Raw genomic sequence first — 25,490 nt, 5'->3', positions numbered from 1 at the left:
ATGCTAACCTAGAAATAAAAAACACATATATAAGTAGATACATACTACTTCTACTTACATAACAGATGTATTGTGCTATCCACGTAATGATTCCTGTGAATTTTATAAAGGAAAAGCAGAAAGATCCTATTCTAGGCAGTGGCCATATTGCCAAGCTAATGCTGACATCATATCCTCCCTGACTCTTGTTTTCCCCCCTCCCTTCTCTTGCTCATTGTGTATTCATTAGCTGCCCTCCTCCCAGAGTCTTCTTTTTATTTACACTTCCAATCACTGAGTCACCTCAGCCTTGCTTGTAAACACAAGTGATCAGCTAGGCAGGGAAATAAATGGAAGAGGAGGAATATATTATAGATAAAAATAACTCCCAGCATTCAAAAGAACTCCCAGCATTCAACTTTTTGGCACTGTTTGGCACTAGGGCCAGTGCTCCTAAAGTATGTGATAACTCCAAGCCATAACATCAGAAAAAGTTTTGCAAGTTTTGAATGCAGGATTAGCATCTTTATCACTTAATACACTCAGACCAGTTGCTGTTGAAATTTGATTTTTATGGTGACAATACCGCTTTAAAGTCCTCTCAGGGTTGGTACACACGGGTGGGTCTGGGCAATCTTTCAGGCAGCAGTGTAACAAGAGGGCAGCAGCCCCGGCGATCGCAGGAAGGACCACAGCTGTGAGGGGCCCCAACTACTAACCCTTCCTTTGATACAGGGGGCTATACTTCAGATCAGGAGTTTTTGTGGCTACACTTGTTATGGGTATAAAGACCAAGATGGCCACACTTGTTTTATGAGATGGGCCCTAAGGCCGCGAAGAGCACCAAGGGGAGGCAAGGGAAGGGGTGGGAACATTGGGGGGCTCCATCAAAGTTTTGCTTGGGGAGTGCCACTAATTGTAGTCACACCACTGCTTTCAGGTGATGAATAGTTTCAATCTATTCCCCTAAAAGGTAATATAAATATATATATATATATATATATATATATATATATATATATATATAATGGCTCTCATGTCTGACATTTTGTCTCTATGAATATGATTGTGTATGGTCAGCCCGGCAATCAAAACAGCCCTGCTCCTTCCAGCAAGATCATCTGGCTGGAGAAAGCCTGCTCACAACTCTCTCTGGCTATATCAAAAAAGGGAGCGCCTATCGTAGAATATCAGTATATTCACTGAAAGTCTACTGTTGCAGTGAAAATGACAATAGTAAAATATTGGTAATAAATACCAATATTTTACTACAGCTATACCTAACCCTGTTCTTACACAAAACCCTCCCACTACCAATGCCTATTCTTAAACCAAAAAACGTTTATATACAGTAACACTCAGGTGAGTCCAATTCTCCATTCTTGGGGATTACTCCAAAGAGATGAATGCAGAAGGCCAGAGGATGTTCATGACACTATCTCTGCATACATGTTTTAGATCGTAATGGATTTCTAATAATGACAGACATTGGATTTCAGCCTGGTCACATGGAAAGCAATACTTTCCTATTTCTGTGTCTGGAAATACACTTTAAAGGAAATCTGTCAAAAGAGAAGAATGGAGGCTGCCGTTGCTGATCTTTCCTTTGCAGAACACTGGGTACCTGTGGCTGCCATGCTGATCATCTGACTTTCTTACTATCATACTTTATACATCTCTCATCTTCAACAAGAATGCTGCCGATGGGTTTGAGGGACTCTCCTCCCCTGCCTGCAACTGTGCTCCGGCTCAGCAACTCGAGAATTAAGGTGAAAAGATTAAGATGACAGCTAGGAAACCCAGAGGTCAGCAATGGCAACCCCTATGCTTCTCTGATGATTGGCTTCCATTAAACAGATGGAAACAGAAATGATTGTACTTAGAATACACACTAGCAGATGCAGTCACTGTGTAACTACCACAGCAATTTACTAAACCCATGACTGCACAGGATTGGTAGGAATGAGGTAACAGGAAAGGTGAGTGAACAACCTCCCCCCCCCCCCCCCCCCCACACTCATTGCTTACTCTGCATTTAAAAAGGCTACCGAGCAAGAAGGCAGTGGGCTTTTCCATTCATACAGAAAGGTACAAAGCGACCTCATTTTGGGGCTATGCAGCTACTTAATTCTGGAGGTGCAAGCTATCTAATTCTGGAGTCACGCTGGTGCCTAGTTCTGGGGCACTATGTAACCTGGGAGCACATGACTACCCAATTCTGAGGGCACATGGTTACCACTAATTCTGAGGGCACATGGTCACCACTAATTCTGAGGGCACATGGTTACCACCAATTCTGAGAGCACATGGTAACCACTAATTCTGAGGGCACATGGTTACCACCAATTCTGAGGGCACATGGTAACCACTAATTCTGAGGGCACATGGTCACCACTAATTCTGACGGCACATGGTTACCACCAATTCTGAGGGCACATGGTTACCACTAATTCTGAGGGCACATGGTTACCACCAATTCTGAGAGCACATGGTAACCACTAATTCTGAGGGCACATGGTCACCACTAATTCTGACGGCACATGGTTACCACCAATTCTGAGAGCACATGGTAACCACTAATTCTAAGGGCACATGGTTACCACTAATCCTGAGGGCACATGGTAACCACTAATTCTGAGGGCACATAGTAACCACTAATTCTGAGGGCACATGGTTACCACTTATTCTGAGGGCACATGGTTACCACTAATTCTGAGGGCACATGGTAACCACTAATTCTGAGGGCACATGGTTACCACCAATTCTGAGAGCACATGGTAACCACTAATTATGAGGGCACATGGTCACCACTAATTCTGACGGCACATGGTTACCACCAATTCTGAGAGCACATGGTAACCACTAATTCTAAGGGCACATGGTTACCACTAATCCTGAGGGCACATGGTAACCACTAATTCTGAGGGCACATGGTAACCACTAATTCTGAGGCCACATGGTTACCACTTATTCTGAGGGCACATGGTTACCACTAATTCCGGGGGCACATGGTAACCACTAATTCTGAGGGCACATGGTCACCACTAATTCTGACGGCACATGGTTACCACCAATTCTGAGGGCACATGGTTACCACCAATTCTGAGAGCACATGGTAACCACTAATTCTGAGGGCACATGGTCACCACTAATTCTGACGGCACATGGTTACCACCAATTCTGAGAGCACATGGTAACCACTAATTCTAAGGGCACATGGTTACCACTAATCCTGAGGGCACATGGTAACCACTAATTCTGAGGGCACATGGTAACCACTAATTCTGAGGGCACATGGTAACCACTAATTCTGAGGGCACATGGTTACCACTTATTCTGAGGGCACATGGTTACCACTAATTCTGAGGGCACATGGTTACCACTAATTCTGAGGGCACATGGTTACCACTTATTCTGAGGGCACATGGTTACCACTAATTCCGGGGGCACATGGTTACCACTAATTCCGGGGGCACATGGTTACCACTAATTCTGATGGCACATGGTTACTACATATTCTGGGGGCACATGGTTACCACTAATTCTGGGGGCACATGGTTACCACCAATTCTGGGGGCACATGGTTACCACTAATTCTGAGGGCACATGGTTACTACTTATTCTGAGGGCACATGGTTACTACTTATTCTGAGGGCACATGGTTAACACTAATTTGGGGGGCACATGGTTGCCACTAATTCTGAGGGCACATGGTTAATTCATTCTGGGATCACATGGCTACTTAATTTTAACAGGCAAATAGCTACTTAATTCAGGGGCATATGGCTACATACTATTTGTATCTGAGGGGCCCATGGCTTCTTTACACTGGTATCTGGTGAACATGACTACATATTTTTGATATCTGGGGATAGATGGATACTTAACACTTATATCTGGGAGTACCCTGGTACTTTCTACAAATATATGAGGGCACATGGGTACTTAATACTGATATCTAGGATCTCTTCATGGTGGATTCTCAGCATGTCCGTTATTTTTTTTATAAAGACACTCCCCAAAAAGCATTTATACAAAGATGCTGGCCAGCCTCCCTGTTCGCTGCACACATGCGGAGATGGACTAGTCCAGAACCTATTTGTTCTATCAGATTTTTACTATCTGTTGTAAGTGACCGCAACCAAGGAGAAAAGGCTCATTTTACTCTGGCAGAAACATACTTCTTATTTGTATGTGCTAACGTGTTTTAAAATGTATCATTTTCATGATAGTGGTTCTTTAAGCCAATATTTACAAGAGTGGCCAAGTTCTAAGTCCCCTAATAGCGATGTGCCCTGCTCCAGCATACAGATTTCAAATCATTGATCACGACTTTAAGAATATTGATTGAGTAGCATATATATATAAATCTGGTCACGAGAACACAAGCAAGACTGATGTTGATGGATGAGCCTAAAGTATCAGACAAACAAAGTGATTAAACCCTACTGCGTGGTCGTGTGACAACCAGCCAGGTCAAATCTTGTTACTTTATCATGTAATGTCAACCTAGTATCGATCTACTATCCACTCCCTTTCCACTACTATATACAGTCTAATATAATGCAATGCCTATGTGCTAGAGTGCATGAAAAAATGTGTGAGATGTATTACTAAAGCACAAAGCCATACATAAACTACCGTGCGAAACACTGGATTAGATCTCTGCATGCATGTGTGTGCATCAATATAAATGGAACTGAAGCCCATGGATCGTCCGCCAGTGATTATACGGATATAGCGAATGCCTTCACGCCAGTATTAGCTTCAGAGAGCAGACGGCCAGCAGTGCAGCGTAGATGATGGATGACAGAAATTGTGTTTATTATCTATAGTACAACATGAAATGAGGCCTTCTCTGGGAAGCAATGGAAGACGAGCAGTGCGGCCGGAGTTGTGTGTAACAAGACAGATTGCTCAGTGGATATCCCACATCCCGAGGGAAACACCCATCGTTCTATCATGAGTGAATTACTTTCCGGCGATGGGAAGGGAAATGTGAGAATCGCACGGGGGAATGGATGGCGCGGCTAAGACGCGTGTTTAGATGTTACCAATAAATTGAACTCATGTAAAACATCATTGATTTACGTCTGGACTGCAGCATAATGAAGGGCTGTCAGCACTAAGGTAAAGAAAACAGAATGGGGGTTTTGTAATGTCGTTTTTCACCTTTACTATGCAGTATACTGGCATTAGGAGTTCAGAATTACAGAGGAGCAAAAAGAAGATCAGCAATTCAAGAAAAGGAGAAAAATAATAAGATGACTGTAAGATGTCCAAATCAAATCAAAGTTTATCTGTCAACAGCACAGCATACGGCAGCAATGGCTGGCAATATGCTGTGTGTGGTAGGAAACGATTCCTCACTGAACCGATTCTGATCAGAGAGGATTTGATTGTTTTGCCACATTGTGTAGCAAGTTGTAAGTGTATAGCTGACTTAAAACAGCTAGAGGAGTGAAACAAACAGAAAAGTTTACTTCAATAAAATGTTATGTCCTCACAAAAAATATGCAATCACCAAAAGGAGTGTGTATCAAAGGTACTTAAGAAATGGTAGCAGCTTGAATTAATCTGTTAACTATTAATTTGCGGCCCCTAGGTCCTGTAGATATTCCTAAAGGTACCCATACACATATAGATTAGCAGCAAATTCGACCATCAGATAGATTCCTGTCAGATGCCTGTCAGGTCGAATCCCCTCCATAGCTGTTCAAAAGATAGTATTTCTGTTCAGAAATTTACCCTTAAAATCTTACCTCATATACCACTTCAGGCCCTAGCCCTACCCATAAAATATAGATCTCACTAGACTTCAGAGTCCCCTCACAAACTCTCATCAACACATTATATACTGTAGTAGCATCACTCATACACCACATAATGCTTTCCCTTTTAGGATTCAAGGAAGCAGAGGTTCTGCAGACAAGAACCATAGAATAAATACTAAAAATGACTGAACCCAGCGACTTATCTCTCTATCCGACCTATAGACCTTTCCATTTGGTTGAAGAGCAACATACATTTAGATAATCATACCTGGACACTAGTTTCAGTTATGTTTATGTACAATTAGTTTGTTGGGTTGCCAATCCCTTTTTACTCAACTGTTCTGAAATATCTCAACCATGGTTATCTCGTTAGATAAGCAACTAAAATAACAAAAAAGGCTTGAACTGTATATCTAACTTTTTTGCTGAAAAAAATTGAATGGAGAAAAAAAAAAAAGGTTGGGGGGAGGGGTTCCCAGCATCACTAACCAATTAGTTAGATATAAAGTTATGTATATTTTTCCAAGCATTACAAGCTGTCAAAATTGACATTTTCACATAAAAAGCAAAACAATTATGTCAAGTTCAAGTCACTTTTCGTGGAAAAAATGATTTTGCCCCAAAAAGCAAGGTAACTTCCACAAAAATTCTATACAAGGCAAACAACAAAAACCCACTACATAGGATTGTACTAGTGTGGCATGTTGTGGGATCCCTAAACGAGGCTATACACATTGCTCAGTTGATTTTAGGAAGACTTGGTCACAGAGATCAATCCATTCAAATATTGGTTGTTTCCTTTAGGTTGATTGATACCTTTTAAGCAATTTCAGGAAATGCATGAGAAATGAGACGGATTGAGAATAACATGAAATGTCAGTTAAATTGGTGGGGAAGGATCTTTATGTACTGCGTCACACAAAGGGAACCTAGAAAGTGGTTGGTTTGAATCAATGTCAATCCATTCAAAGTCAATTGTTACTCTGAAATTTACGTCATTAATATCATTTAGGATCAACTGTTCTCATCAAATTATGTATAGATCGGATAGAGTGTCTTGACCCTAAAGAACAACATCTAATCCAATGAACATGAAGGGTAATTGGATTGGATGCTGAATACAGCAAGGCTAGGGTCACACTTGGCAAAAATCGCAGATGATGCTTCCCAATGCACAATTGCTGTGCACTGACAATGCGCAGTTCATTGCAGCGTGGGGGGAGGGGGGGGCTCAACACTGTTGCTCTTTATCACACTACACATGCAATTCCCCATTGCCAACAGTCAGATGTTCTCAGCTGGCTGCAGGTCAAGAATGCTAATTCGGCCACGGGAAAACACTGCCGTCTTCCTGTTGCCTCCAGAGTGACCCTAGCCTAAGAATACAATTTGTAACTTTTCTTATTTTAAAGTTACTTAGCAATAAAAATATTTTGATACTCCTTACTTGTACATCTAGTCATCTCTCTATGCAGTTAAGAAATAAGACTTACGTCAACACAAGCCTAAATTATATCTCCCAAGGCAATTCAACTGAAAGATAACAGATGAGTGGGTACAACTGATCCTAAAAAAAATTAATTATGACGTTTGACACATATGAGGAAGTAGAATAAGCTCGCCAGGCTTTGGAAGAAAGTAGTAATAAAAACAATTCTTCACTTGTGTTTTTGTAAATCAAATGACTTCTGCTTTTCAAAGTTGGTTAATAGCAGTGTTGTTGTTTCAATCCAAGTATCTTAATTTGGAAACCCAGATTAGGCCGCACCACAGCTAGGGCAGAGGGGTAAGAGGTTGCAGTCCATGTTGTGATTCATGTGACTCCAATGCTTGCCTTCCTCTCCTTCCAAGCTGGAAGAAGGAAACATAGTACATGAACTGCACTTGGGTAACCTCCCCATGACCCTGTCCACTAGCTTTGGTGCTGAAGTGCGTGAGTGACCTCCCTGTGACCTTGTCCACTAGCTTTGGTGCTGAAGTGCATGAATGACCTCCCCATGACCCTGCCCACTAACTATGGTGCTGAAGTGCAGTGTTCGGCATAATGTGTGTTTCACAAATGCAGGAACCTGAAATTGAATACCAAAACTATTGAATAGCATCAAGGCTGAGGAATACAATTATGGTATATGCCTAACACTTATCGGCCCTGTCTAGATGCTTTCCTCTTACCTAAACCCTAAAATGTATCTTTCTCCTTTCCAACCCTCACACAAATCCTCCACTAATGAAGATTGAATAGTAACTTCTCAACCAACTTAGTGCATTAGCTGTACCTTTGTAGCATCACAACTTCTGAATTAGTTAAATAATCATGCTTTACACACAGGTACACGTTTATAGGTATTGAAATACAACATAACAGTGCCTATTACCTCTGTGTCCGAGGCATGCTCAGAATTTGTTGGGCTGGATTCGTCTGGGCAGCTAAACTCTTCTTCATCGCTAACTGCAGAACAAAGAAAGGAAATTACAGTCAAGGCCCCGAAAGAACAACAAATGACTAAGAAACCTAAAATGTGAAGGAAGCAATGTAATACAGATTTACGCCATCACTTTTTGGGATGTTACCAGTTTATTGGATCATACCTCTGAGAGAGAGAGAGAGAGAGAGAGAGAGAGAGAGAGAGAGAGAGAGAGAGAGAGAAAGATTATCTAATGCACTTTAACACTATATAGAGGGTGACACCTTAGGCCTCTTCCCCATTTGCGCGCTGCATGCTACACAGGTGGCTGTAGCAATGCACGGCACTTGCTTTGCTCTGTGATTCTCCCTGATGCGATGCAGATTAAATCAATTCATAATACATGTAAATTCATTTGTATAAAATTACCCCTATGAATGACAACGCATGGCTGGAAACATCAGACAGCGCAGTCCATGCACTTCTGATGTCCTTGCAGATCGCATCCACTGTGTGTCACTGAAAACGATCAGCAACGCAAAGGTGGGGAAGGGACCTTATGCAGCTAGATGATTTGAAGTAGACTTGGGTTTAAGAAATATGGTAGTTGGCACAGTACATTTACTTCTGAGCCAGTATTATCTTGATCATTATTTCACTGCATAGTAAGTCCCTGCAAGCATGCAGAACGGGTACTTTTATATTATTTTAGTCTTTGCTGGATGCATATGTTTTTCAAGTCCTTCACACCATTGTTCTTCCCAACCCTTGTTTACCAGGTGCTTCCTCAGCTGATTTTCCTGACCACCCAGCTGTCACAGTGCCACCCCCTAATTGGTACAGGTAGTGTCATACTCTGTTGATTGTTAGTGAAAGCTGAGGGCAAACTAAAGGGGCTCAACAAAGTTGAAGAGCTGCAAAAAAAATGTGTAGGCTGTAAATATGTGTAAGTTAATTTAAAATAAGACTGGCTAATAATGCACTAGGATTCCCTTTTAGCTCTGTAAAGCTATTGCTGCCACTGATTACATTACATACAGTATACTGCACTCATTTTTTGGAGTCAGCAGTAGAGCTGCTCAAATCCAGAACCGGGAGATACCTGGATAGCTGCTATCCGGATATCTCCCAGTAAACCTGTGCGGAGTGGGCGGGGGGGTCAATCTTACCTGTCTGACGTCTTCTTCGGTCCGTCCCTTTGGCGCCTCCCACGATGCGCTCCACGCACATCACGTGATTACAAACACTTCCTCCTTCAACCCGGAAGGAGGAAGTGTTTGTAATCACGTGACCGCCGCTTGGACCGCATCGTGGGAGGCGCCGAGGGTCGGACCGAAGAAGACGTCAAGACAGGTAAGATTGACTACCCCCCCGCCCACCCCGCACAGGTAACTGGGAGATATCCAGATAGAGCTATCCGGATGTCTCCCGGTTCCGGATTTAAGCAGTCCTGCTCAGCAGCACTGAAAAGGCTTGGTGTTTCTTTAACAGTTTCACAGCATCAGAACATTGTTTTTCTTACATAAGCCTTATTTTTACCTGCACAAAAGCTCCGCCCCATCAAAGAAAACTGCCTGGGCTTTTTTTTTCCTGATGCTGTGCAAAGCATGATGGGATTTCCTATGTTGTTAGGTTGCCTAGCAACTGGGCGGAGTGATCAGCACACAGGACAGTTGGAACTGTGTCTTATGCTCCGTCACCTCCTTTCAACCAAAAAGATGGCTGCCCTCATGAAATCAAACATTTGCCGGTTCTTTTAAAACAGTGTGGGTAAGAGATTATATTACCTATCTATTTTAATTAAAATAACTAATGTAACTTAATGACAATATGTTTGTTTAGGCTAAAGTTCCTCTAAGTCACAAAATAAAAAAAATAAACAAACTAAATTATATCTTTGGAGGATTACAGAATTGCATTTCCATAACTGCTGTGTTTCAACATAATAATACTTCTTAAAGGGACCCTGAACAGAACGTAAAAATGCCATACTGAACTTACTTGGGGCTTCCTCCAGCACTCTGTAGTTCGCGAGATCCCTTTACTTTCATTCCGCGTCCCCTTAATGTCCAACTAAACCTATAACTTTATCAGCTGTAAGGTAGGCTGGGGGAAAGTTCAAACGCACAATGGCCTAAATTCACTAAGGCCAGTTTGGTAAAATAATTTAGGTTTGTAAAATACTGCATTCAGTATTTTACACTTTTTATTCCAAATTCCCACCTGACTGTGCTGTCAGATGGCTAGAATAAAGAGACACCAGTCTAACGAATGTTGGAGGTGTGGGGCAGATGACGGTACTCTCATATATTCTGGGCATGCCCCAAAATAAAAAAGCTGTGGACTGCCATAATATCTTTCGGCAGGGATGACAATAAACCTTTTAAAGACCTGGACAGTAAAGCGGTGATTCTTGGGTTCAGGGATGAAAACGGTAGCCCCTCATTAAAAGAAATAGGGGTTTTGGTGGCCAAAAGACTGATTGTGCAGAGATGGAGAGAAGTTGTTACTCCAACCTTGGAGGACTGGATTGGTGGGTTGTCCTGTACCCTTGAGGACTGCACTGGATTTATGGAAGAAGGGTCATTATCTAATAAACTAAATGTAATTAGATCCTCTTGGGACAATATACTAAGCACGATTATGTGATTCATGGAGTAAGTGATAGGGGAGAATGAAAATAAACAAATGGAATGTTTGGAGTATAACGAATGGAAGAGCGAGTATATATATTCAGTAGAGTGCGTTTTTACGTCAAATATGTATGTGAAGTATGAAGAGGTGGAGTATAGATGGTTCTAGCTTTAAAAAAAAAAAATTGCTTATATTTTACAATATTTATTCATAAAATATTTGGTCAATGTTTACTTATTATAAAATATTTCCTCTCCCTTATTTACATTCTTACATTATTCATACATATCACAGGTGACAATAGCTTTACTGCTGGCAAGGTGCATCACTGCGGAATGTTTGTTTGTGAGCAGAAACAACACCTGATCTCCCAGAGTGCTTTGGGGCAGAATGCTGCATAACTAAATAGTCTAGGCTAAACATAACTGGAAGAGTGGGGTTACATACCAATATACAGCAATATATACTGTATTTATAGGACATTTTTCTAATGCTGACCCCAGCGCTGGGTATCCTGAATAATGTATTACATTATATTATATGTCATTAAGGTGCCTCTTTAAGTGAAATATCTTCAACAATGATGTAGACTTCAATAAAAACCTATTAAAGGATCTAACTCTTCCTTACCCAGGGAAGGAAGATGTTTAGTAGTTGTCCCTAATCAGATTGTCCCTTATTTTATGTCCTGTGTGACATCCATGAGAATAAATGAAGTGAATGACATTCCCTGTGCACCAGCACAGCAACGAAAACCCAACATTGATTTTAACCTCTATTTTCTCCATTCAGATCTTCCAACACAGTTATTGGCTAAACTGTGCATAACATTGCTTTTCCACTTGCAAGCGTATTCGCAATTGCTCTGTGTTTGCGATCGTGTAACCTGCTTTTTCCACTCCCCTTGAACCGCCATGAACAAAACGCGATTGCACTGAAAATTGTGCGGGCTGACGATTGTGTTTGTGTAAAGATCAAAATAAGCTAATGGTAAAGGAGCATTTACATGTAAATTGTGGTGCTGTTGCGATCTGCAAACTGCTAGCTGTCCGCTTTTTTGAGCAGATCTCAGCAAGTGGAAAAGCAACTTCAATGTGGTGCAGAATGTAGCCATTCAGGAAACAGATGAATGGCTGTAACTATCTTCCAGGGGATGTCTGTCTGAGTGAAGCACTGCATCACCCCTGCATGCCAAGAACTCAATGCTCTGCCATAAAGTACCTCCCCTCCTTCCCAAAGGTAATAAGCTGGTCTTCTACCACATGTATTGCACTACAAATAAGAGACTTACAATGAGAGTGAAATGTAAGAGTGACTGTTTGTTGGAATTGTGTAAAATGTAACAAAATGTAATTTGCTATTTGTTTAAACCGTTTAGTTGCAAATACTAGAAAGACACTACTTTAAAATGTTGAAACTGAAAAAAATGCACTGTCCTTGAAAAATCTATGCTCTTTTTGAATTGGAAGCTACCAACACAGTTCTTAAGAACATCTCACAGCTAATTAGGTTAATTGAAAACAGGTCAATAACATTATTCAATTAAATATCCGGTTTAAATGGCTTGCAAGTCATCACATTCTGTTTTTATTTACATTTTACACAGTCTCGTTCTCTTTGGAAAAGGGTTTGTATTTGTATAAAAGTCTTGCTTTCACTGCAGATACAAAAGGCTGGAATTTGAGGGAGATTTAAAGACACTTTCTTGGTGTCTAGATTGTGCCTAGATATTGCCTCGATTATGTCTAGCAGAGGTAACTCTGGTTATTGAACTGCATTGTCTAAACGAGTGTGCTATATTTAGTAGATGTGTAGTCAGGATTTATATTTGTGGCTGAAGTGATGTACAGTGCTACCCATGACAAGAGCAAAGTATCATTCCATACCATACTGCCCACCACTACTACTAGCTTATTGTAGATGGCGTCTGCACCAATGTCTAGGAACACAGATGAGGAGAAAAGCTTATCCGCATTCCAGTCTGAAGTTGGATCTTTCTGGTCTGAAGTTGGATTCAAAATACTCCACAGATTTATGCAACACGTTTTGCGGATGTCATCCCGCTTCCTCAGGCAATAATAGGAGCTTTTTGTGATCAAAGTCAAAGCGCCTCCGGAGTAGTATTTTGAATGAAGAATCTTTTTTTCAGTGAATCCACACTGTTGTGTCTACTTGGGGGGAGGCAAGTCCACCACTACCTCCCTATGTTAAACAGTTTTTTGCTATTTTATCCTCTGTCTATTTATGCCTCTATTTCTTATGCTGTATATAAGTCAACCCCAAGTGGAGGGGTACCATCCCCTTTCCTTTTCTACAGAGAGCGACATTTTTAAGCCGAGTGGGGACGAGTCAAATCTTCCCACCTGCCATTATAGTGGTTGCCAGTGGTAACCAAACATGCTGGTCTGAACTCGGCCACAATGGATGAGAATGACCACTATGGCTGAGAATCAAAAGTAGTCAAACTAGAATGTGTACAGCTACCGCACGACGTCTGCTAAAGCAATCCCTGAGCACCGCACATTGATCTCCCCCTTCCCAGCCCACGGTAAACTGCTTCATCGCTTACACTAATTTTCCCTCCATCCCCCGCGTAGACAGATGTGTCTCTAGCCAGAAGGCTGCTGACGTGTACAGCATCTGCAATGCTCTGTCAGCCGACATAATCCGTTGGGTGACAGCCAACCCCCAAAGCTACCCTTGTGTGTACTTTAGGAGACTTGTCAGCATATTTAGTCTGTGAGCACGGTGATAAGGTTACCTAGCAATAATGCTGAATAGATAATTGTCCTAACATGCAAATTTCCACTGACACAGGAAATGGAAGTTAACACATAAAAGCTACTACCTAAACTGGATGTAACACTGTCTGAGGCCCAAAGATCAAAAATGTGCATATATGCCCACAAAACGTCTACAACATCGCGCCTACAGGAACTTAATTACAAAGTATTGGCACGATGGTATTATACTCCAGCTAAGCTGGCTAAAATATTCCCAGACAGAGACCCTCTCTGCTAGAGATGCAGGGCAACTGAGGGATCTTTGCTTCATGTTTTCTGAGGATGCTCAGCTCTCACTCAGCTGTGGAGTACAGTAGAAAAATGGATCAAAGAAATAACTAATAGGCCTCTGACGTTTGATCCCCAAACATATTTGCTTCACCTGAATACATGGAGCATGAGAGCATATAAGGGCACGGTGGTGCGACACATACTTAATGCTACAAAAAATGTAATTGTGAGAAAATGGGAGACGATAGATTTGCCCACAACTCAGGAGCTAGTGAAGGAGATGGATAAAATATATGATATGGAGCGAATAGTCTATACACTACAAGGGAGGGAGGAAAAATTATCCAAAAGGTGGAATATATGGATGGTATTCAGACACTCAGAAGAATTTGTACGAATGCTAGGTTAAACGTTACTGATCTTTTGGCCCCCATTGGTGTTGATATGTAAGAATAATATCATAGTAATATGCACATTCTTTAGGCCAACCCGGAAACCATGGACCCAGTTAGTTAGTTTTTTTTTTTTGTGTTTATGTTTACTTTTATGCGGAAGCTAAATTTATTGATACTATTGATAAAAATCTTTGAGCATTATTCCCAACAAGACAGCAAATTGTGAAATGGATAGGGTAGATAGACAAATACTATTTACTACACCACCAGATGGATAACTTCTTTCCAAAATGGTACTGGTAGACTTATCTATTTACGGTTAGTACCTGTATATGCAAGGGCAGGAGTTGCGATGGATGCAAGATTGATTCTTTTGTTAGATTCAATGTGATATTACCATATGAGAAAGTTGCACATTGTATTTCCTGCTGTATGTTTCCTCAAAGCTTCAATAAAAGTATTTGAAAAAAAAAAAGCTACTACCTACTATTCAGTTAGCTAAGAGCTGTGAAGGTTAACCAGGGACATTAACAATTCTGGATTCACTCTAAAAGATTTAACTCTCAGTAAATTTTACAACTGTGGCCAAAAGTAACATTATTAATCCTGCCTGCCAGTTAACTGTGATACAACAAGCTGCATCAATCGTCATTTTGAGCGATTAACAGCAAAAATTGATTACATTTTTGATCGGTCAAGACGGTAAAATTCAGTTGACTGGATGCGGCAGGGGAGCCTTCCTGTTCTTAAGACCATCAAGGAGTTTTTTTTGCCTTTAATATTCTGAGAATTCCTCATGAGGAGATCGATTAGTCCAAAAACTGTAAATTCTGTCATATTTCTCCTATGTACTGTACGTGACAGTGACACAGAATAGTGTAGCTCCTCACAGTTGTACACATGGAACTGCTGAGCAGCTCATGGCTTTCATTTACTGGTATTACATTAACTTCCTGGGTCAGTGGAGATTTCAAAGTTAAAAGGTTCTGCTCAGGACTAGACATTAGTAATGTCTCAGGGCCCGTTTCCACTTGTGCGTTGCGATTCTGTCGCGGAAAACGCGTCAACGAATCCGCATGCGGGTGCGGATTTGTTCGCGTTTCCATGCGTTTTTTCACGCGATTTCACTCGTGGTTTGCTCTATGCAATTTTAACCATGTCAATGCCGGTAAGCATTGACATGGGTTTTTAAGCGACAACGCACGTGAAAACGCATAGAAAACTGCAAGGCAAAACGCTTGTGGTTTTCCTATTAAATTACATTACCGACGAATCGCGTGCGGGTGTGCGGCATGCGAATTCTGACGGGTCTGCCATGCAGATTTTTTTCTGCACAGCAAACCGCACAGAATTCCTGACAAGTGGAAACAGCCCCATCCACTTGTATTGGTTATGTGAATCTGCATGCAGAAAACGCATGCAGATTCACTCTAGTGGAAACAAGCCCTTAGTGTCTAGAACATCCAGTAAAGGAGGAGATGCAGCAATAAATCCCTCATACCCAAATGGAGGTAGAAATGCTTGCTGAATATATTGTTTGTGAAGTTTTATGATGCAAACCCTCCACTGAAGACCATAAAGTGACCTGGTATCTCCCCCATTTCAGCAATGCTCACAGGAAGATGCATGATCCCGCCTTCCTCTGGAGAGCCAGAATGGCAGATCATAAAAGAAGACCTGCATAGAATTATATCATTTCCCAAAGTAACCCCTCTGGATCAACACGATTCAGTTCCACCAGATAATACAGGTTACAGATGGAGCAATATTTTCAATCCTGATGATCCTGGGAAGTTTTACTTTACTACAAAATGGACATAAAGCTTGTAGTGTTTGGAGAGCAGCCAGCAGCTTTGTGCTTAAGCCTCTGCCAACATAAACTGTGTACTAGTCTGTCCCGTTGCTCAGCTTGGGAGAAAACCAAAGTGTACTCTATATTTTACGTCAATCACAGACAGCTTCTGGTGATGCATAGGCACTGTGCAAATGCCACCGCAGCGGAACATAAATAAATCAAGCGTTTTCACATCACATAATATCCTCACCACTGAGGCACAAATACATGCATTGGGTAATTTAAAGAAGCCAAACGTCCCATATATTTCTTTAAAGCCCTTGTTCTATCTGCCAGATTTTTCATTGTTGGAAAAAGTGAATAGGGGACTAGGCCATTACTCACACACTCATCAAATCTGATGCAGCCGTCCCGGGGAAATTACTTCCCAATCATGTGACCCAACAGCCATTCACAAAAGCACACAGTTGCAAGGAGAGCGGGAGTTCCCTTGCTAGGAAGCAGCTCTCACTAAGCACACAGCCACCCTGCCAACCTCTTTAGATTTATTTTTTGTGGCCAGCACTGTAGCTATACAATAGTCTTACTCTTTACCCTTTGTGGCCAGCACTGTAGCTATACAATATCCTTACTCTTTACCCTTTGTGGCCAGCACTGTAGCTATACAATATCCTTACTCTTTACCCTTTGTGGCCAGCACTGTAGATTTACAATATTCTTACTCTTAAGGTGCGTACACATTTTTGATGGATGTCAAGGATCGGTACACTGTGTTGCTATGCAGGGAGGTGGCAGGACAATGAAGTGGCTTATGTGTGACATCACGTGGCAGGTAGGGGAGCAGCATGAACAATGGGATTGGCCATCGCTGAAGGTGAGTTGATCTACCTGGCAAATTGCTTGCGGGTTGGGGGTCCGGAGCTTGTGTACACACGTTTGATTATCGGCTGAGGCGGTCGTTATCGGCTGCCTCAGCCGACTTTAGTCAGGCGTGTGTACGAGCCTTTACAAGTAGGGTAAAGAGATGGGTAAGGTTCAGTGATCTGTGCTGACAGGGAGAGATTCGCTGGTACCATTCATTATGGCCTTGGGGGATTAGCCTGGACAGTACTTCCAGTAAAACTGGGCTGTCATTTTAACAGGAAATAGGGCTGTAAGAACTGGGCAGGTAATGTTAAAGTGGAGCTATTCTCTAAGTTAGGTCACAATTTGGGATTCCACAATCAGCAGCAAGCAAGTGCATTGCACTAATACTTTCCAGAAAGGGGGCTGACTGAGGAGGCACATTTAAAGGGATAATAGTTCTTCATAACCAGATTTTCTGTTTTGGAGCGTTTCTCTCCAATGTTTGCTCATGAAACAGTACAAGCCTCTTTAAAATGTACTGAGCAGAAACAAAGTGATAACCATTCAACTCCAACAATGCCAGCAGATACACAGCTGCAAGCTAAGGGAGCTTTCTAACATGTCCCAAACTCCTACTGATAGTGTTGAACAGCCAGACTATTCCTGAAATGTATGTGGGCCATTCCACAAAAACAGTTGACTTAGGGTGTGTACAGACATGCGACTATAGTCGTTTAAAACGATCGTTACCGACGGCATTGCCTGACGATCGTTCGTAAAAACTGCACGAACGATCATTAAAACGACCGACCAACGAGATATGTCGTTGGTAAAGAACGATCCATTCTGCCAGATCTTTTCCAACGACCATCGTTCAAAAAGTAATGTCTGTACAACGATCGGTTGTTGATCGTTCGTTCTCAAAGCTTTGCACATGCTCAAACAGTTCTTTTTGACACTTGTGTTTGAAATCAGTTTATACATCATGTTGCGCACGCAACGCTCGTTCCAAGATCGTTCGTACACGAACGATGTTCAAAGTAGCCTTTCTTCAAACGATCATCGGCCGATACCTCCTTTAACATCGTTCGTCGTTCAGAACAAACGATCGTTATCGTATGTCTGTACGTACCCTTATACAATTCAGCCAACCAGCAGCTTGGGATTTATTTCCAGCTAGCAATGTGGGTGGATGGGGTAAGCAGTTGCTGAGAGGTGGACAACAGGGAAGCAGACAACCACCTATTTCCTATTACATACAATATATGGGCCAGTGAGGTGTTGTTAATTCGCCATACCTCCACTGAGATTTTTGTGTTGAGACAATAGCTCAGGTGAAAATAAAGGCCGATTAACTCAGTCCAAAGCTGTTCTACTCTGGGATTCACAAGGCTGCAGTGGACTGATATACAAAGGTATTTAATAAAAGCAACCCGAGGTGAGAGACATATGGAGGGTGATATATTTATTTCCTTTTAAACAATGCAAATTGCCTGGCTGTCCTGCAGATCCACTGCCTATAATGCTTTAAAGAGAAACTGTCGCGACAATCTTAAAATTTAAAACACATAAATAAGAAGTATGTTTCTTTCAGAGTAAAATGAGCTATAAATGTTGCTGTCACTCACACTAAGTAGTAGAAATCTGACATTAACTACAGATTTTGGACTAGCCCATCTTCTCATAGGGGGGCTTTCAGGGTTTTCTTAATTTTCAAAAGCACTTAGCGAATGCCAGTTGCTCCGTCCAACTGCAAAAATAGTGTGCAGTGAGCAAGGAGGCTGGTCAGCATCTTTGTATAAAGATTTTTCAGGGAATGTCTGTATAAAGAATAAAGGCCATGCTGAGAATCCCCTATGGAGAGATGGACTAGCCTAAAATCTGTCACTTCTGTCAGATTTCTTCTGCCTACAGTAAGTGACAGCAACATAGGAGAAAATTTATGGCTCATTTTACTCTGGAAGAAATGTACTTCTTGTTTGTATGTGTTTTAAATGTTAAGATTTTTGCAACAGTTCCTCTTTAAAGAGACTCTGTATCACAAAAAGTTCCCCTGGGGGGTTACTCACCTCGGGAGGGGGAAGCCTCAGGGTCCCAATGAGGCTTCCCCCTCCCCTGTAGCTGCATGCAGTCCAGCGCTGGCTCCCCCGAAGTGTCCCGGAATCCTCCCTCGACAAGCCTGACAAGTGCGGATTTATTTACCTTTCCTGGCTCCAGTGGGGGCACTGTTGCAGATCTCCGCACGGAGATAGGCGAAAATAACCGATCTCCGTCGGGTCCCCTCTACTGTGCAGGCGCAGGAGACTTGCGCCTGCGCAGTAGAGTGGACCAACAGAGATTGGCTATTTTTGCCTACCTCCGTGCGGAGAGCCGATACTGCGCCTGCGCTGGAGCCGGGAAGGAAAATATTTACATCGCCGCCATTCCGGGAGGATTTTCGCCGCCGCCGTGGGACTGAGGAGGACGGGGGAAGCCTCAATAGGAGTCGGAGGCTACCCCCACCCGAGGTGAGTACCCCCCAGGGGAGGTGTTCTTCGTTACCGGTTTTCTTTAAAGCCACAGACACTGATCATGCATGGAAATCAGATGTTTCTGACAAAAATCTGACTGGATTACTGTAGCTGCATGCTTGTTTCTAGTGTTTGATTTTTAGACATTACTGACCAAAAAGATCAGCAGGACATCCAGGTAACTAGCACTGTTTAAAAGCAAATAAATATGGGAGCCTCCATATGTCTCTTACCTCAGCTTCCTTTTCGGTTTTGCGTTTTCTGTTGTTTTGATTTGGGACACACAGTAAAACCTCCCAGTAGAGAAGATTCTCACATTTAAGGTAGCCATACACTGGTCGATTTGCCATTAGATCGACCAACTGACAGATCCCTATCTGATCGAATCTGATCAGAGAGGGATCGTATGGCTGCCTTTACTGCAAATCGATTTCAGCCTGAAACCGATCACAATCTGTTAAGCTGCTCCTGCCGCCTGTCCCCCCCGTATACATTACCTGAAGCTGGCTCCGGGTCCTCTTCTCTGCGCTACACCGCATCCCAGCATCCCGCACCGCACCCCAGCGAACACTGTGTCACTCCGAGACCAGGAAGTTCAAATAGAGCGCCCTCTATTTGAACTTCCTGGTCACTGGAGTGACACAGGAAGTTAATGTACGCTGGGATGGAGCAGAAACAGAGCGGTGCAGCGCGGAAAAGATGCCCGGGAGCCAGCGTCAGGTAATGTATACCTGTATCGGATCAGCAGCCGCTAGCGACGCGCTCCCTACCCGCGGGCGATCGACGGTAATTTGCCGCACGGCGCGATCGATGGACCGATCCGATTTCGGGAGGAAATCGGATCGGCGGGTGCGTTTAGCGCGAACGATTGGCAGCAGATTCGATCCCAGTGATCGAATCTGCGGCAAATCGGGCCAGTGTATGGCCAGCTTTATAGTTAGTCGCTCATCTAGTGGCCAGGTTTTTTGTTTCCATTTTTCTGTAAAAAATTTCTAAATGGTTTGTACAGAACAAGTAAAGCACTGCCGCGGTGACTGGCTTTGCACTTTGTATTGCCTGTCCAAGAAGGCAAAAAAAACACCCGCTACCTATCCCCTTATGTTGCTATTATTATAATTATTTAGTATTTATATAGCGCTAACATCTTCCGCAGCGCTGTAGAGTATATGGTCTTGACACTTAAAGAGGAACTGTAACGACAAAACGGCCCCTGGGGGGTACTCACCTCGGGTGGGGGAAGCCTCAGGATCCTAATGAGGCTTCCCACGCCGTCCTGCGTCCCTCGGGGGTCTCGCTGTAGCCCTCCGTACAGCCGTGACGCAATATTTACCTTCCTGGCTCCTGCGCAGGCGCTCTGATGCCTCTCGGCGCCGAAGTAGGCGGAAATACCCGATCACCGTCGGGTCTGCTCTACTGCGCAGGCGCAAGTTTCCGGCGCCTGCGCAGTAGAGCGGACCCGACGGAGATCGGGTATTTCCGTCTATTTCCGTGCAGAAAGTCGCCACAGCGCCCCCGCTGGAGCCAGCAAAGGTAAATATTGAACTGACAGTCGGCACAGTCGCCGGCTGTTCGGAGGGCTGCGGCGAGACCCCCGTGGGACAGAGGACGGCGTGGGAAGCCTCATTAGGATCCGGGGGCTTCCCCCACCCGAGGTGAGTACCCCCCAGGGGATCTTTTTAATGTTACAGAGTCTCTTTAAAGGGGCGCTATGGCAAAATATTGCAAAATTTAAAATATGTGCAAACATATACAAATAAGAAGTACGTTTTTTGCCAGAGTAAAATGAGCCATAAATTACTTTTCTCCTATGTTGCTGGCATTTACAGTAGGTAGTAGAAATCTGACAGAAACAACAGGTTGTGGACTAGTCCATCTCTTCATGGATTTATTTATTTTCAAAAGCACTTAGTGAATGGCAGTTGCTCTGTCCAACTGCCAAAAAACTGTGTAGCGAGCAGGGAAAGCTGGCCAGCATCATTGTTTAAATCCTTTTTAGGGAATATCTTTCCCTAAAAAAGCCTTGCTGAGAATCCCCTATGAAGAGATGGACTAGTTCAAAACCTGTCGCTTCTGTCAGATTTCTACTACTTACTGTAAGTGACAGCAACATAGGATAAAAGTAATTTATGGCTCATTTTACTCTGGAAATAATGTTCTTCTTATTTGTCTATGTTTGCATATATTTTACATTTTACAATTTTTTGCCATAGTATCCCTTTAACTGTCCCTCAGAGGAGCTCACAATCTGATCCCTAACATAGTCATACAGTGGTTTGCAAAAGTATTCAGCCCCCTTGAAGTTTTACACATTTTGTCATATTACTGCCACAAACATGAATCAATTTTATTGGAATTCCACGTGAAAGACCAATACAAAGTGGTGTACACGTGAGAAGTGGAACCGAACGAAAATCATACATGATTCCAAACATTTTTTACAAATGAATAACTGCAAAGTGGGGTGTGCGTAATTATTCAGCCCCCTTTGGTCTCAGTGCAGTCAGTTGCCCATAGACATTGCCTGATGAGTGCTAATGACTAACTAGAGTGCACCTGTGTGTAATCTAATGTCAGTATAAATACAGCTGTTCTGTGACGGCCTCAGAGGTTGTCTAACAGAATATTGGGAGCAACAACACCATGAAGTCAAAAGAACACACCAGACAAGTCAGGGATAAAGTTATTGAGAAATTTTAAGCGGGCTTAGGCTACAAAAAGAATTCCAAAGCCTTGAACATCCCACGGAGCACTGTTCAAGCGATCATTCAGAAATGGAAGGTGGGCACAACTGTAAACCTACCAAGACAAGGCCGTCCACTTAAACTCACAGGCCGAACAAGGAGAGCACTGATCAGAAATGCAGTCAAGAGGCCCATGGTGACTCTGGACGAGCTGCAGAGATCTACAGCTCAGGTGGAGTAATCTGTCCATAGGACAACTATTAGTCGTGCACTGCACAAAGTTGGCCTTTATGGAAGAGTGGCAAGAAGAAAGCCATTGTTAACAGAAAAGCATAAGAAGTCCCGTTTGCAGTTTGCCACAAACCATGTGGGGGGCACAGCAAACTTGTGGAAGAAGGAGCTCTGGTCAGATGAGACCAAAATGGAACTTTTTGGCTAAAATGCAAAACGCTATGTGTGGCGGAACACTAAGGCCTCGTTCACATCATTAGCGCAGATGGCTGTGCGATTGGAACGCAACGCGTCCGATCGCACGCCATCTGCGCTCCTATGCGCTGCGCTGCAGATCCCATTCATTACAATGAATGGGATCTGCGCTGCGATTCCCAAAAATGCGTGCAGCACGCGATAGCGCAATCGCGCTGCCGCGCAGCGCATATGATGGGAACGGTAAAAGGGCTGTCTATGCCCTTCTACCGTTCTTGCGTGTCGCACACTATACGCGCTGCCAAAATGCGCACGGCAGCGCGTATAGTCTGAACGAGGCCTTACACTGCACATCACTCTGAACACACCATCCCCACTGTAATATGGTGGTGGCAGCATCATGCTCGGGGGTGCTTCTCTTCAGCAGGGACAGGGAAGCTGGTCAAAGTTGATGGGAAGATGGATGGAACCAAATACAGGGCAATCTTGGAAGAAAACCTCTTGGAGTTTGCAAAAAAGACTTGAGACTGGGCGGAGGTTCACCTTCCAGCAGTACAACGACCCTAAACATTAAAGAGAACCTGTACTGAGTAAAATTATTTAAAATAAACACATGAGGTAACTTCAAATGAACATTACATAGTTACCTTGCCATCAGTTCCTCTCAGAAGCTCACAATTTTCTTCTTACAGTGATCCCTTCCAGTTCTGACAACATTTTGTCAGAACTGAAATATATCAGTTGCTGTCAGTTACAGCTGAGAGGAGAACTGATGTGTCCATGTTTGCCTATGGCTCAAGTGGGCGATGTTACAGTTTAACAATGTGCTGACCAGGAAGCTGTTATGGGGTAATAGCCATTTTCAAAATGGAGGACGGAGAATTCCATTGATCACAGTGGACAAACAGGATGCAGGAGAGGAAAAATAGATTGAGGAGTAGACTAAACAGGAGGTAAGTATAACTTGTGTATGTTTATTTTGACTTTTAATGTTCAGTTCAGGTTTTCTTTAAGCCAGGGCAACAATGGAATGGTTTAAAATAAAACATATCTATGTGTTAGAATGGCCCAGTCAAAGTCAAGATCTAAATCCAATCGAGAATCTGTGGCAAGATCTGAAAACTGCTGTTCACAAACACTGTCCATCTAATCTGACTGAGCTGGAGCTGTTCTGCAAAGAAGAATGAGCAAGGATCTCTAGATGTGCAAAGCTGGTAGAGACATACCCCAAAAGACTGGCAGCTGTAATTGCAGCAAAAGGTGATTCTACAAAGTATTGACTCAGGGGGCCGAATAAATACGCACACCCCACTTTGCAGTTATTTTTTTAATTTTTTTTTTTTTAATGTTTGGAATCATGTATGATTTTCGTTCCACTTCTCACGTGTACACCACTTTGTATTGGTCTTTCATGTGGTATTCCAATGAAATTGATTCATGTTTGTGGCAGTAATATGTCAAAATGTGGATAACTTCAAGGGGGACGAATACTTTTGCAAACCACTGTATGTCTATGTATGTATTGTGTAGTGGTTGTATCACAGTCTAGGGCCTATTTAGGGGGAAGCCAATTAACTTATTTGCATGTTTTTGGGATGCTATAACCACCGAGTACATAAATTCCAGTAGTTGGGCCTTTGGATATACTTGTGTGTGTGACCCATGTGACCCAATGTCCTACAGCAGCCTCACAGCACATCAGTTCCATGGAATCACACAAGACATGTTTCCACAAACACTGCCGACTATTTTAGTCACTGGTTGACATGTCTGCTGCTCTGGGAATTGCATATTTTCAGACAAGGTAAAACAGCAATTAATGAAGCTGCTCCATTGCCTCTACATTAATCTCCAGACCGGTGTCTATTTCCCGTGCAGTCCATTGGGAAGTGGCAGACACATTTACCTTGCTGCATCTAACTATAATTAGTTTATTATAATATCTCTTCCTTTTATGCACGTCAGGCTCTTTTAGCAGAGGATAACTTGGCTGCCAGATGTTTGCAGACAGATATGGCTCAGTCCCAAAACAACAATCTCTTTGCTCTGATCTTTGCACAGAAGCAGCGGCTCTATCTCCTGGCGATCTTGCAGGTAGAAGATGCCAAGTGCAGCTATGGGCGCACTATACTGGGAGGAGGACCGCTGATTAGCAACAGCAGCTTGGACTAGAATGAAGAAATCCAATTACTGTTTAGCATAAAATAATTTAATCTGATGCTTGTCAGTCACTGTTGGGGAAGATCTTTGGGGAGCCGGGAAGAAAATGAGAATATTAAATTAGGTAGGAGATACTTGAAAAGATCAGAGAAACTCTGGTTCCTCCATTTATTACATCATTAGAGACTGTTGGAAACGGCTGCTCTATATACTGTAGCCCACCACTCTGTGATATTCCTACATGAGTGTTGGGATTACAAGAGGGATGACAAAACTCATTCACTTTTCCCTCAAGATGAGGAAGTTGTTCAGTTCAATGTATCCCTTAACAATTGAGAAGTTAACTGTTCAGTGAAAAAATGCTGATTGTTCAGTGACTCGTTTAGGATGAACAGACCTTACCTTCTCCCTTAAAAGACAAGCAAAGCAATGAAATAAGTACGCTCCCAGTGTCTGGGCAGGTTCGCGTGTGGCGCGGGTGCACACGTCTGTGTATACGCAGAAGATGAGGACCCTACAGGGGTCAGCGATATTCAGTGGTTGCCAGCGGGAAAAGACCAGAGTTGCAGCAAGAAACATGCGGACTTGTAGCGGCTGGAAGTAGCTCCAGGTAAGTTTTTTTTGTGGTTTCGCTTGTCCTTTAAGGACCAAAGCCTTTTTTTGTTCATTTTTTACTTCCTGATCACTGTGATTGGGTCACTGTGACCAAGGCAGGGGAGGACTGGCCAGGGGGGAAGGGGGGAGATTTCCCCCCAGGCTGCCTCTCATTTAATGATTTAGGGCAGGCACTGTGCCTGGTGAATTCAGGTTTTTGTATAAGGCAATATGAAACACTAGGCTAAATGAGGGAAATAAACGCCCAATTACAGAG

The 25,490-nt window shown here is 42.9% G+C and overlaps 1 protein-coding gene and 1 long non-coding RNA gene across 3 annotated transcripts in view; one reads left to right on the top strand and one right to left on the bottom strand.

Moving 5' to 3' along the window:
• The window catches only part of RAPGEF5 (Rap guanine nucleotide exchange factor 5), a 430,024-nt gene that overhangs the window by 192,390 nt on the left and 212,144 nt on the right, over nt 1-25,490 (bottom strand). For both annotated transcript variants that reach the window (XM_068235962.1, XM_068235963.1), the window contains one exon: nt 8,129-8,202. In XM_068235962.1, the coding sequence (XP_068092063.1) occupies nt 8,129-8,202 (74 nt within the window). The remainder of the gene's footprint in view (nt 1-8,128; nt 8,203-25,490) is intronic.
• LOC137519663 (uncharacterized) lies at nt 18,617-24,677 on the top strand. Its single transcript, XR_011021067.1, has 2 exons — nt 18,617-18,755; nt 24,521-24,677. It is a non-coding gene; the product is annotated as an uncharacterized lncRNA (long non-coding RNA).

This window comes from Hyperolius riggenbachi, chromosome 5 (assembly GCF_040937935.1).
Source record: "Hyperolius riggenbachi isolate aHypRig1 chromosome 5, aHypRig1.pri, whole genome shotgun sequence".
NCBI classification, from domain to species: Eukaryota; Metazoa; Chordata; class Amphibia; order Anura; family Hyperoliidae; genus Hyperolius; species Hyperolius riggenbachi.
This window is presented reverse-complemented; position numbering and strand designations above follow the sequence as displayed.